Source organism: Chrysochloris asiatica, unplaced genomic scaffold (assembly GCF_000296735.1).
Source record: "Chrysochloris asiatica unplaced genomic scaffold, ChrAsi1.0 scaffold00046, whole genome shotgun sequence".
NCBI lineage: Eukaryota > Metazoa > Chordata > Mammalia > Afrosoricida > Chrysochloridae > Chrysochloris > Chrysochloris asiatica.
The window spans coordinates 17,811,738-17,826,837 of NW_006408564.1; the positions used below are offsets into that span (position 1 = coordinate 17,811,738).

Here is a 15,100-nt window from a genome sequence, read left to right on the forward strand (position 1 = left end):
TGGGGTTTGAATCTACTCAGATCTAGAAATTGGCTTCCAAAACACCAGCCTCTAAAAATCCATGTGACACACATGATGAGTTACTATGAGTATGAGTTGACTCTATGGTAACTAACTGGTAACTAGTAGCTTTCCTCCATCTGCATTCTTTGTAAAGTACCTGGCTGGATTTGGGGAGAGGCAGGGAGAAGAAATCTACAGAGAGGGCCTTGCTTGCAGACAGTTTGACCTTGAGGTTTAGATCTCCACTAAATCTTAGGCTCTGACCATTTAGTTCCCTGGATGCTCCCTGGGCGAGCAGCTAGATCTGAAATTGCTCCTAGTTCCCTTGAGTATTGGCTATGTGTCAGTATCTAGGTCATCTCCTTTCTGCTGATGGTGGCTGAAGTCTTATTTGGGAAATGGAAGAGATACTCTGAAAAGCACAGTCTTAGAAAGCAACTTTTACTGGGAGAATTTCTTTCATTGGATTTGGGGCCACAGAAAACAGACTTATTTCCATCTCTCTGGTAAGTGATCCACTTGCTTTTTTCTCTCTTTGCTTTTTCCAAAAATGCCTTTTTCATCTCATCAATCAGAAAACTCAAATCTCCAAATTGGGCTCGTTCAATTTCTACCAGAAACTCACCACTTTAGAAGTGTGGTGTTACATGTTATTTCTTAATCGATTTGCCAAGCAGTTTACAAACTTACTATACAAACGTTAATAGTTAATTCTCCAGAGGCTCAAATAATTAATGAAGCATTTAGATATGAAGATAGCATGCGGAAAAAAGCCACAACCAACATTTGCATTGCTTTTTAAAAAAATCAGTGACAATGACAAATGTCATATAAATACCTGAAAAGCAAATTATTTTTAATACATCCGGAATGGAGTGCCCTTCCCACATCTTTTACAACCTTCCTTTCCCCAGACCCACGTGGGATGGTGTCTGAAAAGCCACTCTTCACATTCTCTCCATAAGAAAATACTAGAAAATGTTAACTACTATACTGAAAAGAGACCACACACTCACCTCACCATGGCAAAGGGCCACTGAGATACACCGTGTACTACATCTCACTACAGGCGGGTCCTTACGGATGATTTCAACTGCCACAAGCCATTAAGGGGAGGAAGCGGATGGATAAAAAGCAAATGCTTCATTGTGAAATGAAGCAAGGTAGGAAGTTTTATTTGAGTATAAATAGTACAACCATTAAGTGTCTTCTTTTAAGCAAACTCACTTTTGAGCCCATTTTCTGTCTGATCAACAATCCGCAATGTTCAAAGTGGAAATCTCCCTCTTAACAAAGCTGGTTTTCTAAAGTCTCCTGAGCAGCTCAATCTTCTGTGTGAGTAATCCAGATACTCTGGTTACTGAATTTATTAGACTGGATTCTTTCTACTGGCACTGGGGACTATTCAAGGCAGCTATTACCTCTCCTCTAGCTCATTTCCAGAAATTCTTCTAGTCCCTGACCTTCCTTCATAGTCCCTTTCAGCTCTGACCCTTGATCCGCTTTCTGTTTCCAAATTGCCTTGCTCCTTCCTCCTCCAATCAAGATGTGTAACTAAGAGCACATCATCATTCCCAGACTCCCACCTCCCCCAGGATCTTCCTGCCGTTCCAATTCCAAATGCCAAACGAAGTTCATTTGCTTTGAGGACAATTGGTTGCCAGGCTAAGGTGGCAGTTCAGTCTGCCTTGATAAAGGAAACCAGATAATACAGTCCAGGAAACATGAGCACCAAAAATAATGCCACATTCAAAACAACGTCATGCTGACATCACACAATGGTACCACTCACAGTCACTTCAATTTTCTCCAAGGGATAGATCAACAGTAGGTAACTTCAATGTTCCCAGCAGGGATGGCATTTCTCACGGAACTTTACTGACACTGGGTAGTTTCTCTAATTGGCAAAAGGTACGTCTGCAATGAAAAAAAACAACAACAACAAAAAAGAGCAAAACAAATTGCTATCACTTTGTAGAGAACCAATTCTACCAAGAGTGGGAACCGCTTTAAGGAAAACTCCTTAAGAAGGAATGAAGCATAAAAAGCTTTAGGTATAATTGTTATTTTCTTTTTTCAACCACAAAAAGTCAAATTGAGTATGTTCCTTTGAACAAGGCCTCACTAACATGTAACAAATTTGTATAGAAAAAAAAAAAAAAAAAGGTGGTCCTGGCCCACCTTTACTACTTCAAGACAATGCTGAATGTGCATGCAAGTCCCCACTGGGTCCTACGATATAGAAATTCCTTTGATATTACAAAATACAAAAATATTTTATCAGAACTCTCATTTACATTGCATTTACAATGGACATGTAAATAACTTAGTCTTGGGTCCTGGCTAATAAAACAAATTACTTACTAGGGGAAAAAAAAAAAAAGGGTCCTAACAGGGAAAGAACCAGAGAAGAGTACAAGCGAGCAGAAAAGGCAGTTCAACACAGCACTGGCGGAAGGAAGGTGGCCAACCCTGGCCTCGAGAAAGTCTAAAGTGTTTCCAAAGTGAAATGTGCAAATAATATTCAACATGCCAACATCTGAGTCAATCTGTAACCTTGCCTGCTTCAGCTGAGAGCACTTCTCCTCTTCCTCCCATCAATTTCCCCCCACAAGCACTTTTTAAATTTACTACAGTGCAAGTTTCCGAATTTACATTCTGAGCTCCCATCTTCCCGCATCTCGCCAACCCCAATGATATTAAGAAATGATACAGTTTTTGCTCTTTTGTCTTTTCCTGCTGTGCAACAGTCCTCTGCCTCCTAGTGTGGAGGACTTGGGGATACCATAAGAGCTGTATTTGTGCAGCAGCTCGTCACTGGTGACATATCGCAGGCGGGCTGGCTGGGGGATTGGTTCTCCTAGGAAATAGCCCTCGTTGTCAGACTCCGAAGATGAAGAGCAAGTGGAACACCAATCATACTCAGCGAAGTAGGGTCCCCATCGCTCTCCAAAGGCATTCTGCAAAGCCAGGTCCGATACAGTCCTCGGGCACTGACCATACAGGTCCCTCCGGGACCCCTGCCCCAGGCTCTCCTGGAAGCTCCGCTGGCGTATGAATTGGTCATAGTCCTCCCTGGCTCTCAAGGGAGGCCTTTCTTTTAACCGGGAGATGGCCTCACGTTCACTGGCCAGGTGGAGGGCGTTGTCCGATCGAGAGCGCCGGGAACGCCGGGACCGGTGAGGTCGAAAGCGGCGGTTGTCATCACGTGAAGTAGCTCGTCTTCGGGTGCGTTCACTCATCGGCTGGATCCTCACGCCCTCCTGCCCTGCCAGATTGCTACCTGCCATCCCTCCATCAAAATCAAAGCTCTGGTGCATCCTCCCATGGGACTGCAGGTCTCGGTACCCGATGGGGTTGCTGAGCTGGTGGAGGTTCCCCTCCATCTCCTGGTACTGCTGGGCAGAGAGCAGGCTGCGGACTGACTCCGCACTACGAAACTGCATGGATGAGTTCAGTGTGCCCATATTGCTCAGCTTCTCCGAGACGTTCATTCCAGAGTCTTTGCTGAGGTCAGGCATAGAAAATCGGGACAGATGCTCCTGGCGCTTGGCACCACCATCAGCGGAGAGACCTGGGGAAGAGGAGAGGGCCACAGAGGTTAATACAAACGTGCAGCAAAAAGGGGTCACTGTAAGGCAGGATGTCAACGCGCTGGCGGCACTGTTCTGGATCTTTGTCTATTCAGAGTCACGAGGCACTCTTAGGGGCTGTGGACAGAGGCGTTCTGAACTCCACAGAGGGGTAGCATCCACCTAGAAGGGTCGCTTGTGTAAAATGCTTTCAGGTCAAACAGGATGCATTTTACTAGTTGCAGATTTCCTCCAAAACCTCATAAATTCACTTTCCTTGCTTTAGAATGTCTCTTTACAAAGAGATTCAATGACCTCCGATTCTGATGATGAACTATAAGCTATGTAGGACACACATTTTGGATGAGGAAGCATTAAGCTATAATGCCCAAGCAGTTTCTGGCAACTTTCACCTTAGAGTCTGTTGTTGTCATTAGCTGCCATCAAGTTGGCACCTGCTCAAGGTGACCCCATGTACAACAGAACAAAATGATGATACGTGGTCCTGGACCACCTTCACAATCATTAGTATACTTGAGTGCATTGTTGTGGTCTCTCTATTTTGAATACGTCCCACCTATGGGATTCATCTGCTGGCATTATATTGGGTACTATACTATTGTCTCCCATATGGCTTTCACTGGCTATTTTTTGGGAGCATACCTCCAGACCTTTCTTCCTAGTCTACCTTCGTCTGGGTACTCCACTGGAACCTGCCCACCATAGATGACCCTACTGGTATTCTGAATACCAGTGGCATAGCTTCCAGTATCACAGCAATACACAAACCAACCCAATATGACAAACTGACAAGACAAGTGGTGGGGCCTTGTTCTCCATACTGGATGCTTTCATTTCTCTGTTAGTCTCCAGTGCTCGCCTGCCCTCTGTACTGGTCTAGCTGCCTAGCTCAAATGTCTTGGCCACTAAGTGACTCCTAGATATAATTCAGGCTTCTCTGAGGGAATTTGCTCTCTCAGACTACTGAGCAAATCACTGCTCCATGTTTCTAAACGGGTCCCCAGCTGCCAGACAATGGGACCACGGGGCATCTCATCTTCCCCGGGGGAGGCATTTAAAAAACATATAGCAGTTGCCCTGCTTTTCTTGTTGTTGTTGTTGTTAAGTGCCGTTGAGTTGGTTCCGACCCAAAGTGACCTGGATAGGCTGGTGAGCTTGAACCGCTGACCTTGCAGTTCCAACAACTTTGTAGTCTGACGCATTAATGCCCAGCGCCACACCAGGACTCCTTTCTTAAGTGGTGTGAAATGGGCTCCAAGTATCACTGAGACGAAAACCATTTTGAAGGCATTAGGGGATTTTGATTTTCTCTAATAACTTCCATTTTGCCCATCTTAAAGCAGGACTCTTTATGGAGGTCCAGGTGGCAAAGTCTCCACATTTTCCACTCATTATGCATTAAAAGAAGTCCTGGTGTGGCGCTTTGGGCTGATGCATCAGACTGCGAAGTTGTTTGAACTGCAAGGTCAGTGGTTCAAGCTCACCAGCTGCTCCTTGGAAACCCTATACGGGTTGCTATGGGTCGGAACCGACTTGACGGCACTTAACAATATACATTAAAAGGATAAGCAATTTTGCCATTTCTGGTTGTAAACAGTATCTCTTTGGGCCCACTATCACCCGTTACAGTGATTATTCCTCACCATCTACCAACAACCTACAAATCAATGTTATTGAACACTTTGGAAAAGGATTTGGCATTATCTATGGAAGCTAAGGAAAGGGCTCTGGGAGCACAGTGGTTACAAATCGGGCTGTGAACCTTAAGGTCAGCGGTTTGAAACTACCAGCTGTTCTGTGGGAGAAAGATGAGGCTTTCTGCTCCCGTGAAGATGTACAGCCTTGGAAACCCTGTACAGGGGCGCTCCGAGTCGGAACCTATTCCACGGCACATAACCAACCAAATGGAAGCTAAGGAGGATAAAGTGTGGTGCCATAGGATAAGCACTCAACCTCAAGGTCAGTTTGAACTGCAAGGTTGGTGGTTCAAACTCACCAGCTGCTCCTCGGAAACCCTATGCAGGGTCACTATGAATTGGAACTAACTCGATGGCACACAACAACAACAACAATAGAAGCTAAATACACAAGGGATTTTCAGAAAGTTTGCGGAAAGATAATGGAAATCTTCCACTAACTTTCTGGAACCCCCTTATTTGCCAAGGTGAAGTTTTCATATTTGTGTGCTTTACTGTATATAAGTTATATCTCCATAACACAGTTTAAAAATAAAAAGAGCCCGGTCTACATAATGAATATGTCTTTGAGGAAATGACTCTGCCAATCATCATTTTGATTAATTGATTGCTTATGTGCCGTGGAGTCGGTTCCGACTCATAGTAAGCCTGCATAGGGTCTCCAAGGCTGTAAATCTTTACGGGAGCAGAAAGCCTCATCTTTCTCCCATGGAACAGCTGGTAGTTTCGAACTGCTGACCTTGTGGTTAGTAGCCTAACTCGCAATCACTACACTTGCCAACCGTCATACTTTCTAATAATTTTTTTTTTCTTTCTTTTTAAAATGGTATTACCGGGATAATTTTCAGGGCCAGAGGAATTGCGACTACTCAAAGTAGAAACTCCTGCTTTCCCTGTTGTGTATCTCTGGCAGACAAATCACAAAAGCTGACTCAAAACATCCGAACACATCCAGAGCTGCCCAATCTGAAAGAAGTGAGGTGAACGAATCACTAGGATGAAAACTGAGTAAGTGGAAGGAAGAAGCAAAGCCAACAATCTTCAAACTCACGTCTAGAAACCAAGTTATTGAGGCAGGCCCTGCAATCTTTGCAAATCTTTCCACCAGCTAGCCCTTAAATGGAACCATTGTTGTTGTTAAGTGCGTCGAGTCGGTTCCGACTCATACTGACCCTGTATACAGATCTGAGGAGCAGCTGGTAGGTTTGAAGTCCAGGGCTTAGCCTACAGCCACACCATGAGTCAGCATATAACTTAATCAGTTCACCTGACTGTGACTCATGGATACCCCAGGTGGACTGAAGTGGAACTGTGACACACAGGGCTTTCAATGCCTGACTTTTTATAAGTAGATTCCCAAGCCTTTCTTTTGAGACACCTCGGGGCATACCTTTTGGTTAATAACAGAGCATTTATACCACCAGGGATTCCATAAACAATCAGTTGCTGTTGTTTAGTGCTGTTGAGTCAATTCTGACTCATAGCAGCCCTGTATGGGGTTTCCAGGGAGTGACTGGTAGGTTTGAACTGTCAACTTTGCAGTTAGCAGTCCCGTGCTTATTGTACAGTGATCTAGCAAATATAGATTCACAAACATGTTGTTTTTCTGAACGTGGCTTTTATAAGCTCCAAAATGAAGTACACTTCCATGAACATCCTGCGTGTGAACAGATTCATAGTTCAATGAAGTAAAAGATGCTTTTGCCCTCTCCTATTGTGCTTCTTTACCTTGAGAAATCTCAGGAAATCTTTAACCAATTCCCCTAAAAAGAAAAGAGCTCTGGAAAGAATAGGAGGGCCCTATTTTTACCCAAACATAAATTGTTCCTCTGGGGGAATGTGTGGCTGAGATTGGAAATGCTCATTCCAGAAAGAAGAACTATCTATCTTCTTACTAACTCAGATTTTTCTCTAGGGTCTTGTTGCATGCAGGCCATGAATTGAGAGGCCAATATTGTCCACCGATGAGGAATAGTTATGTACTTGTCTCTTAAAAGGGAGGTTCTGTGGCTAACTTCATCATGGGCAAAATCCAGAATCCTTCTTTAGCCTTCAGGTCCTACGTGACTTGGCTCCGGCCTCACTCTCTAAGATCATCAACCAAACGCTCCCTTTTCCTCTCTCGGCTTCAGTAGAACTACATTATTCCTTCTCATCATCCTCAGACACACCAATGAGCTCATCCCAAACCTCTTGGAAAACCCTCCTCTTTGCATGACTGGCTTCTTTTGATCTATAAGGCCCTCAACAACGAATGTTACCTCTTCAGTGCTATCTTCCCTGAATGTCGTCTCTAAACTAGCAAAGTTAACCTCCACCAACCAGTCACCTCGTAGCACTTGATCTTTTCTTATGGTGCCCACCATGCCTACTCTGAGTTAAGTATGTAGGTAAGGTTCTTTCCCCTAAAGAACTGGGGAAAGAACCCTGGTGGTACCGTGATTTAAGTATTACTTGCCTGCTAACTGAAAGGTCAGTGGTACAAACAAGCCCATCAGCTACTTTGTGAGAGACTCAACCAGCCTGCATAAATATTGTTGCTGTTGTTACGCACCGCTGAGTCAGTTGCTACTCATATCGACCCTGTATAGGGTTTCCAAGGAGCGGCTGGTGAGTTTGAAACACCAACTTTGCAGTTCAAACCAACAGCACCACGCCAGGACTGCTTGATTCATAAATATTACAGCTTCGCAAACCCTATAAGGCAGCCCTCCTTTTTCCTATAGAATCAACTTGACAGCAATGAGTGTGAGAGCAGGGACCTTATTCCCTTTCCCACTCTCTCTCCAGGTGCTAACACAGTACCAGGCACCCAGTTGGTGCTAAATAAATATTTGCTAAGTAGAAGAAAAAGTAAATGAATCCTCAAAGCTAGTAAAGAAAACAATCACCCTCTGACTTTCAGGAGACCAGGGCTTACAGAACAATGGACTAAAATTCAAATGAGTGGGATTCCAAACATCAGGAACCAAAATACCATGATCACACCTGCCAATCTCACTGTCTCTTGTGGTTCATTATGTGGCACACCATCTGGGGTTACTCCAATTTTAAAGTTGAAGAACGTGTGATTTATAATTAGCTCCCCAATCTGCAAAAATGTTCCGCCTTATTAATCACAACTCTGGAGATCTGTTGAAATTAGCAGCTCCCATGTCCCCATGATGAAACTGTACTATTTCAACTCAAACCCCTATGTGAAAAACACTCACTCCCTAAGTATGAACAGAACTGGAGAGCTACTTCCTGGCTGGATGAGTAAGGGCAATTTTTGAACCTCTAGAAACTCTTCTGTAAAATGGGGATAAAAACAGTACCTATAAAGCTGTAGTGATGATTCGATGAGGTAAAATCTACTTTCCATTTTTAACACACATCATGTGTATAGATTTTGTTTCATCTCTCTTGCCTTGGCTATACTATAAATTCGAAGAGTGCTTGCCAACCCCCACCTCAGTCTCTGAAGTCCCTGAATGGTGCAAAGAGTTAAGTGCAGAACTACTAACCGAAAGGCTGGCAATTCAGATCTACCCAGAGGTGCTTCAAAAGAAAGACGGGACACTCTATTTCCAAAAGATCACAATCTTGAAGCCCTATGACGTACAGTTCTACTGGCACTCAGTATGCTGGAAGAAAATGGAGCAAGGCCTAAATGTCCTCCACAAAAAAGTATGATTCAAGAATTTTGCATCCAGTTATTTCTACAGGAAAACAATATTTGTGGAATGTACGATTCTATGAATAAATGAATGAGTCAAAGAAATAAGCCACACAAGGACTGACATTTAGTGCTAGAGTCTGGGTGTGATGCTTCAGGATAATGCACTGGACCACAAGGTTGGTTTGAACTGCATGGTCGGCAGCTCAAACTTCACCAGCTGCTCCTTGGAAGCCCTATACAAGGTGGCTATACTTGACGGCACTTAACAACAACGTTATCAATAATTTGTACTTCTAAACCAAGAGTGGAATCCTGGTGTGGCGCTGTGAATTAATGCGATAGACTGCAAGGTCTGAACTGCAAGGTCGGTGGTTCAAGCTTACCAGCCACTCCTTGGAAACCCTGTACAGTACCGCTAAGAGTCGGAATTGACTCGATGGCACCTAAGGGTTGTTGTTGTTAAGTGCCGTTGAGTCTGTTCTGACCCATAGTGAGGACCAGCTTGTGAGCTTGAACCAACAACCTAGAAGTTCAAATGGCTTTGCAGTCTGGCACATTAACATCCACAGCGCCACACTCGGACTCCAAACCAGAGGTTGTTGTTGTTAAGTGCTGTTGAGTTGATTCTGACCCATAGTGACCCTTTATAGGGTTTCCAAGGAGCAGCTGGTGAGCTTGAACCACCAACCTTGCAGTTCAAATGACTTTGCAGTCTGACGCATTAGCCCACAGCGCCACACCAGGACTCCCAAACCAGGGGTGGGGACCCTTTTTTTTTCCTGTCAAAATGTATAACATTGTTTGTAGGCCATGCAAACTTATCAACTTAAAAATGAGCCTGCTATATTTGGTCAAACATTTAATTAACACCATTAATGTGGCTATAAGGAGCTCTGGTAGCGTTGTGGTTATGAATCAGGCTGCGAACCACAAGGTCAGCAGTTCGAAACTACCAGCTGTTCTGCGGAAGAAAGATGAGGCTTTCTGCTCCCATAAAGATTTCAGTCTTGGAAACCCTGTGCAGGGTCGCTATGGGTCGTAACTGACTTGAGGGCACTTAACAACAACAATAACATATGGACCGGTGGCTAAATGTTCCCCACCCTTGCTCTAAACTGTGGATGGGTATTTCTTTTCTATACAAACAAATTAATGTCTTTATACCATATTCAGAACCATCCTCAGTGTCACAATATTGCAAATCAATACAGTTCAGCCAAATGGGAGTCCACTAACTTGCAATCAATGCACTTTTCTTGCTGCCCAAGCCAAAGTGTGTGGTGGAGAAGGTAGGGATTGGAAACTACAGATTCTCCAGGGACCACTGACTGAAATTTACAGCTAACCCAAATTTAAAGCTGGCATTATCAGTACCCCAACACACTCCGGAGGAGCTGGCAAGCGAATCCCACCCAAGGGCAAAGATACAGATGCCCGGTCTTTTTTCTATAGTGGAACTCTGTTTTACTAACAGACAGGGGTTTTTTTCCTCTCCAAATAAGGCAAGCTTTGTGAGAGCTGGAGGGTGGTGGCTATGGCGCTAAAGCCATCTCTTTATCCTTATCACAGGGGTCAGCATGGCCAGGAGCTACACAGATGTCTACACAGCACAGGGCCAATGAGGTTCCTGAGGACCCACAAGCCTTGCTCCAACAAGGAGAGGGCAGTCTCAGATTTAGCTTGTGGTTCTCTGTGATTAAACTGTCAACGCTAAGGGGAAGCCAGAGGCGCTGTGACATCAACATTTCAGTCTGAGCAATGGCCCCATTATTGCAAATGGGAGGCCCTAAAGCAATCATGAACGTGAGAAAAATGGATGTCTTCAAAGAATTTTCTGGGTCTGAGTCTGATGAAATAGAAACGCAACCCCTACAAGTTTAACACGGGAATCCCTGGGTGGTGTAAATGATTACCATGCTGGTTGCTAACTGAAAGGTTGGTGATTTCAGTCCACCCAGAGACACCTTGAAAAGCCTGGTGGCGATCTAGTTCTGGGGGAAAAAAAATAAAAATCAATCACTGAAAACCCTGTGGAGCACAGTTGTGCTTTGACACTTAAGTTTGCCATAGGTCAGAACGGACTTGACAGCAACTAGAATTCTAAACTGAGGAGACATTCTCAACTCCAGAAAGAAGAGAAACCACATTTAAATTTAACACCGGCTCTTTTGTACATCTTTCTGTTCCTTATTTATTGCCCTGGCTAGTTCTACTTTTTATAAACAAATCCAATGTAGGAAGACAAAGAGCTGTGTTTCAGCCAATTTAAAAGAAGCACTCACATTTCACACTGCTGTGCAGAAAAAGAAACAGTATCTACTTACCCTAGCTCTTCAGACATGTTTTATCCATACTGATGAACTGGTCCCCTTTCTATTAGATTTTCCCTGTGTGGTTCCCCCACCCCCCTGAGACAGAGACATGGAAAAAAGAAGGAGGGGGCTGTTTAGAACAGGGGTCTGCAAATAATGACCCATGGCCAGAGGCACAAAAAAACTAGAAATTGTTTAGAACACAGGTTTGCAAACTACAGCCAATGTCCAAATCCAATTTAGTCCAATCCAATTCTGCTTGTTTTTGTAAATAAAATTTGATTGGAACCAACCATACTCATTCATTTACATATCATCTATGGTTGATTTCCTGGTGCAATAGCTGAGTTGAGGAGTTTGTGACCGAGATTACTAGTCTGCAAAGTTGAACGTACGCACCATCTGGCCCTCCCCAGACACAGTTTGCCAGGCCTTGGTTTAGAATGCAGACAAGCTGTCTGTGACGCTGCATCAGGCCTGAGCACCCTGGAAGTCACAGGCACGCCCCAGCCCACGTGTCTGCAATCATGCACAAAAATGTCTTGGAGAACAAGTTTGTTGCTTTTGTTTGTTTATTTGTTTTAAGGAGGGGGTGAGGGAGTGGACAGGGTAGTTTCGGTCTGTCCCTTGGGATCCCTTTCTCCAACGAAGTCAACTGATTCCATCAACACCCTGACTTTCAAATTGGCTACAGCTGGAGAGGAATTGTCATCTGGGCAGTGGAGTTTAAATGCCACATATTTCTCGGTGACAGGGCATGGATGGTGCAAAAGAAGTGTGATGGGGAAGGCTACGGTGGGGGATGGGAAGAGAGGAGAGGGAGCAAGAGAAGACGAAGAATCTATGGACAGATTCTCTGCTACTTAAAGAATGATCTGCAGACAGGCAGGAATGGCAGCCCTGGGCGCTGGTACAAATTCTTGGACCATAACCAGATTTATAGGAGTACCAATGAACACAAGCGTTCAGCACTTTGTTGCTAACCAAAAGGTTGGTGGTTCTGAGGGAGAAAACACATGGCGATCTGCCCCCATCAAGAAGACAGCCAGGAAAACCTTATAGAGAATACTTCTAATCTGATGTATGGGATTGCTCTGAGTTGAATCAACTCAATGGTGCCCAACAACCACAACAGCCAGACGTACAGACTTGGAATCTGCAAGCGAACAAGGTGCTCATGTCTACTAGAGTCTGAGGAGTAATGTTCCAGATGACAAGGGAAATCTTCTTTGAAACTAAAGGGGGCTTTGATTCCAGGAAACCATACCTTCACATATTCCGAGACTACAATCCAGGGGTCCTTCATGTAGGTACCACTGGCAATTGGGTCACAGAATTGCTTACTGTGTGTGTATGTGGAGGTGGAAAGCACACTCCTGTGCAGTATAGGATGTTTAGTAACACCCCTGCCCTCAACCCACTAGATATTAGGAACAACCTCCTTGGCTAGGACAATGCAAAACATCTCCAGACATTGCCAATTGTTTCCAGAGGAAGACAGGTAACATTGCTGTAGGTGGACTGATCCAGTCAATTCTGGAGCTGCTGCTTGGCCATAGGAGAAGAGCTCTCTGTTCCTGCCCATATGCCTTCCTGCTGTTAAGAACAGCAGAGGGTCCAACCTGCCTCACCCCACACTGCAAACATAAGTCAGAACATGACACCAGATGGACTTTTCCCCTTTTTTAGAGAAGGATGCACTCATTCCATTAGGTTAGGTGCAGTGGAGACATGTCTCCCAGATTAGAAAACAAACTTGTCTTCTCTCTAAATGTCCTTTCACGATACCTGCTCCTGATAGTCTGTCTTTCTCTCAAGGGTTTTAAGAGTTCCTAGTGGTTAAGGCCTTCACTGTTATAATTTTCTCCCCTATTTGAAGCTTTTGAAATTTTGAACCGTGATGTATCTTTCTTATTCCCTTAATCTAGTCACTGGCTAGCATAGTATGTCCCCAGTGATCAGCAAGCAGATCATAAGTCTGTTTCACTCACACGCCTGCCACCTGCTCTTGTGGTACCAGGGAAAGTGCTGGCAGACACATTACACAATTTTCTTCTGTCAGCTGTGCCAGGGAGGGCGGGCCAAGGCCTGGGGGAGTGTATGCACTTCTGACTCTGTGCCCCCACCCTCCCAGGCTGGGCCTGCCTCCCTGCTCAAGGAGGGGTTGTTTCCCTCAGTCCTGAGCATAAAGTAAGGCTGGGCCATGCTGCAGAAAAACTCTACCACCAGCTGGCCCCACAGAGGGCCAGGGCATTTTGGTTTTCCTAACAACAGAGGCTTTGTTTTCTTTTTAAGCAGCATTCATTCTGGGAATTTGCCTGTGAACCAGGAATGTCTGGAAGTGACAAACTTTACAACAGGATAAAGTCTTCTCTTAGTGACCTGGTACAGTTATAAGAACAAATCTGAGCAAAAAAAAAAAAAAAAATCTGAAAAACTCAGGGTACAAACAACTGGGATGGACTTCTTTTCTTCTGTCCACTGACAGGTTGGTTGTCTTCATTTCATGATAGATCAGTTACCTCAAGGAAGATGGGCTTGTAAAATGCTACAATGGGGAAAACCAGGAAGGGACTTTTGGGGGAAACATGAAAGGTCAATTTTTAACTCCTCCTCAACTCTGTGGGGATTCTGGCTTTGTTGCCACAAAGCCTTCTGCTAATTAAAAGGATGTGTAAAAATTCAAACCAGTTGAAGATTTTTGGATGCTTGCTCTGGGCTTACACTGACCCCATGCTGCTTTCCAGAATCCTTGAGCCCAAGTCAACAAGCAGACCACACTGGAGCATTTGCTCAGGAAACACTTGAGCAATATTGTGGCAGAAGCTACACGGCTCCCTAGTGACAAGGGTGGGCAGTCAAGGAGGAAGCGATCCATTTAGCTTCTTCAAAGGTTTCTGTTGAAGTCCTACTCTTGCCAGGCATTGAGACTACAACTGTGAACAAGGCCCTTTTAAGGTAATGCCTCACAAGGATAGTCTAGAGAAACAGATAAACATATCAATGCAGTGATCACAGATGATACTTGCTAGGAAGGGTATAAATGGAACTCCATGATAAAGAATAAAAGAAGGGGCCATGGTCATTCAATAGTGGAATTCTCTCCTGTGCTCAGTGCAGGAGGCCTGGGTTTGATTCCTGGTCAATGTACCTCATGCATAGCCACCACCACCCATCAGCGGAGGCTTGCATGCTGCTATGAAGTTTCAGTGGAGCGTCTAGACTAAGACAGGCTAGGAAAAAAGACCTGGCAATCTGAAAATCAGTCAGTGAAAATCCTACAGATCGTAATGGACCAGTCCACAAAGGAACCTGGGAATGGTACATGACCAGACAGCATTTCCCTCCATTGTGCATGGTGTTGCCATTAAGTTGGGCCAATTTGATGCCAGTTGACAACAACTTAGAGAGAGTGTTGGCAAAAAACCCTGTTGATGTTAATTAGGATACTAAACAGCCAGACAAGTCAAGAGTTGAGAAGAATGTTCTAGGCAGAGAGAACAAGAACATGTTTTATAGCAGAAAAAACCGCCAAGTGGCAGTGGTAGTCGGCTGGATCAATGAGGGTTAGGAAGCGAGTGGCTGGGGCAAAGAAGGAGATGAAACAGCAGCCAGGCAGAGTCAATTCTTCCTGGGCTATGTGGGAAGCATGGGCTTGAGAGGTCTTTACATGCTGGGGGCATGACTAATGATAACATCGGAGAAGCAGTGCAGGGGAATGGGAAAGGGCATTGGCTCTGGAGTTCACCTTCATCTCTGGCCCAGCTCTGTGCCTCCTTAGGCAAGACTCAGGACTGCATTGTGCCTCAGTTCATAGAACAGTTTCCAAGGACT

The 15,100-nt window shown here is 44.6% G+C and overlaps 1 protein-coding gene across 1 annotated transcript in view; it reads right to left on the reverse strand.

Moving 5' to 3' along the window:
• Positions 1 to 2,702: 2,702 nt before the first annotated feature.
• PRICKLE2 (prickle homolog 2 (Drosophila)) overlaps positions 2,703 to 15,100 on the reverse strand; it is a 131,702-nt gene continuing 119,304 nt past the window's right edge. Inside the window, exon 7 of the mRNA XM_006862108.1 lies at positions 2,703 to 3,577. Coding sequence (XP_006862170.1) covers positions 2,703 to 3,577 — 875 coding nt within the window. The remainder of the gene's footprint in view (positions 3,578 to 15,100) is intronic.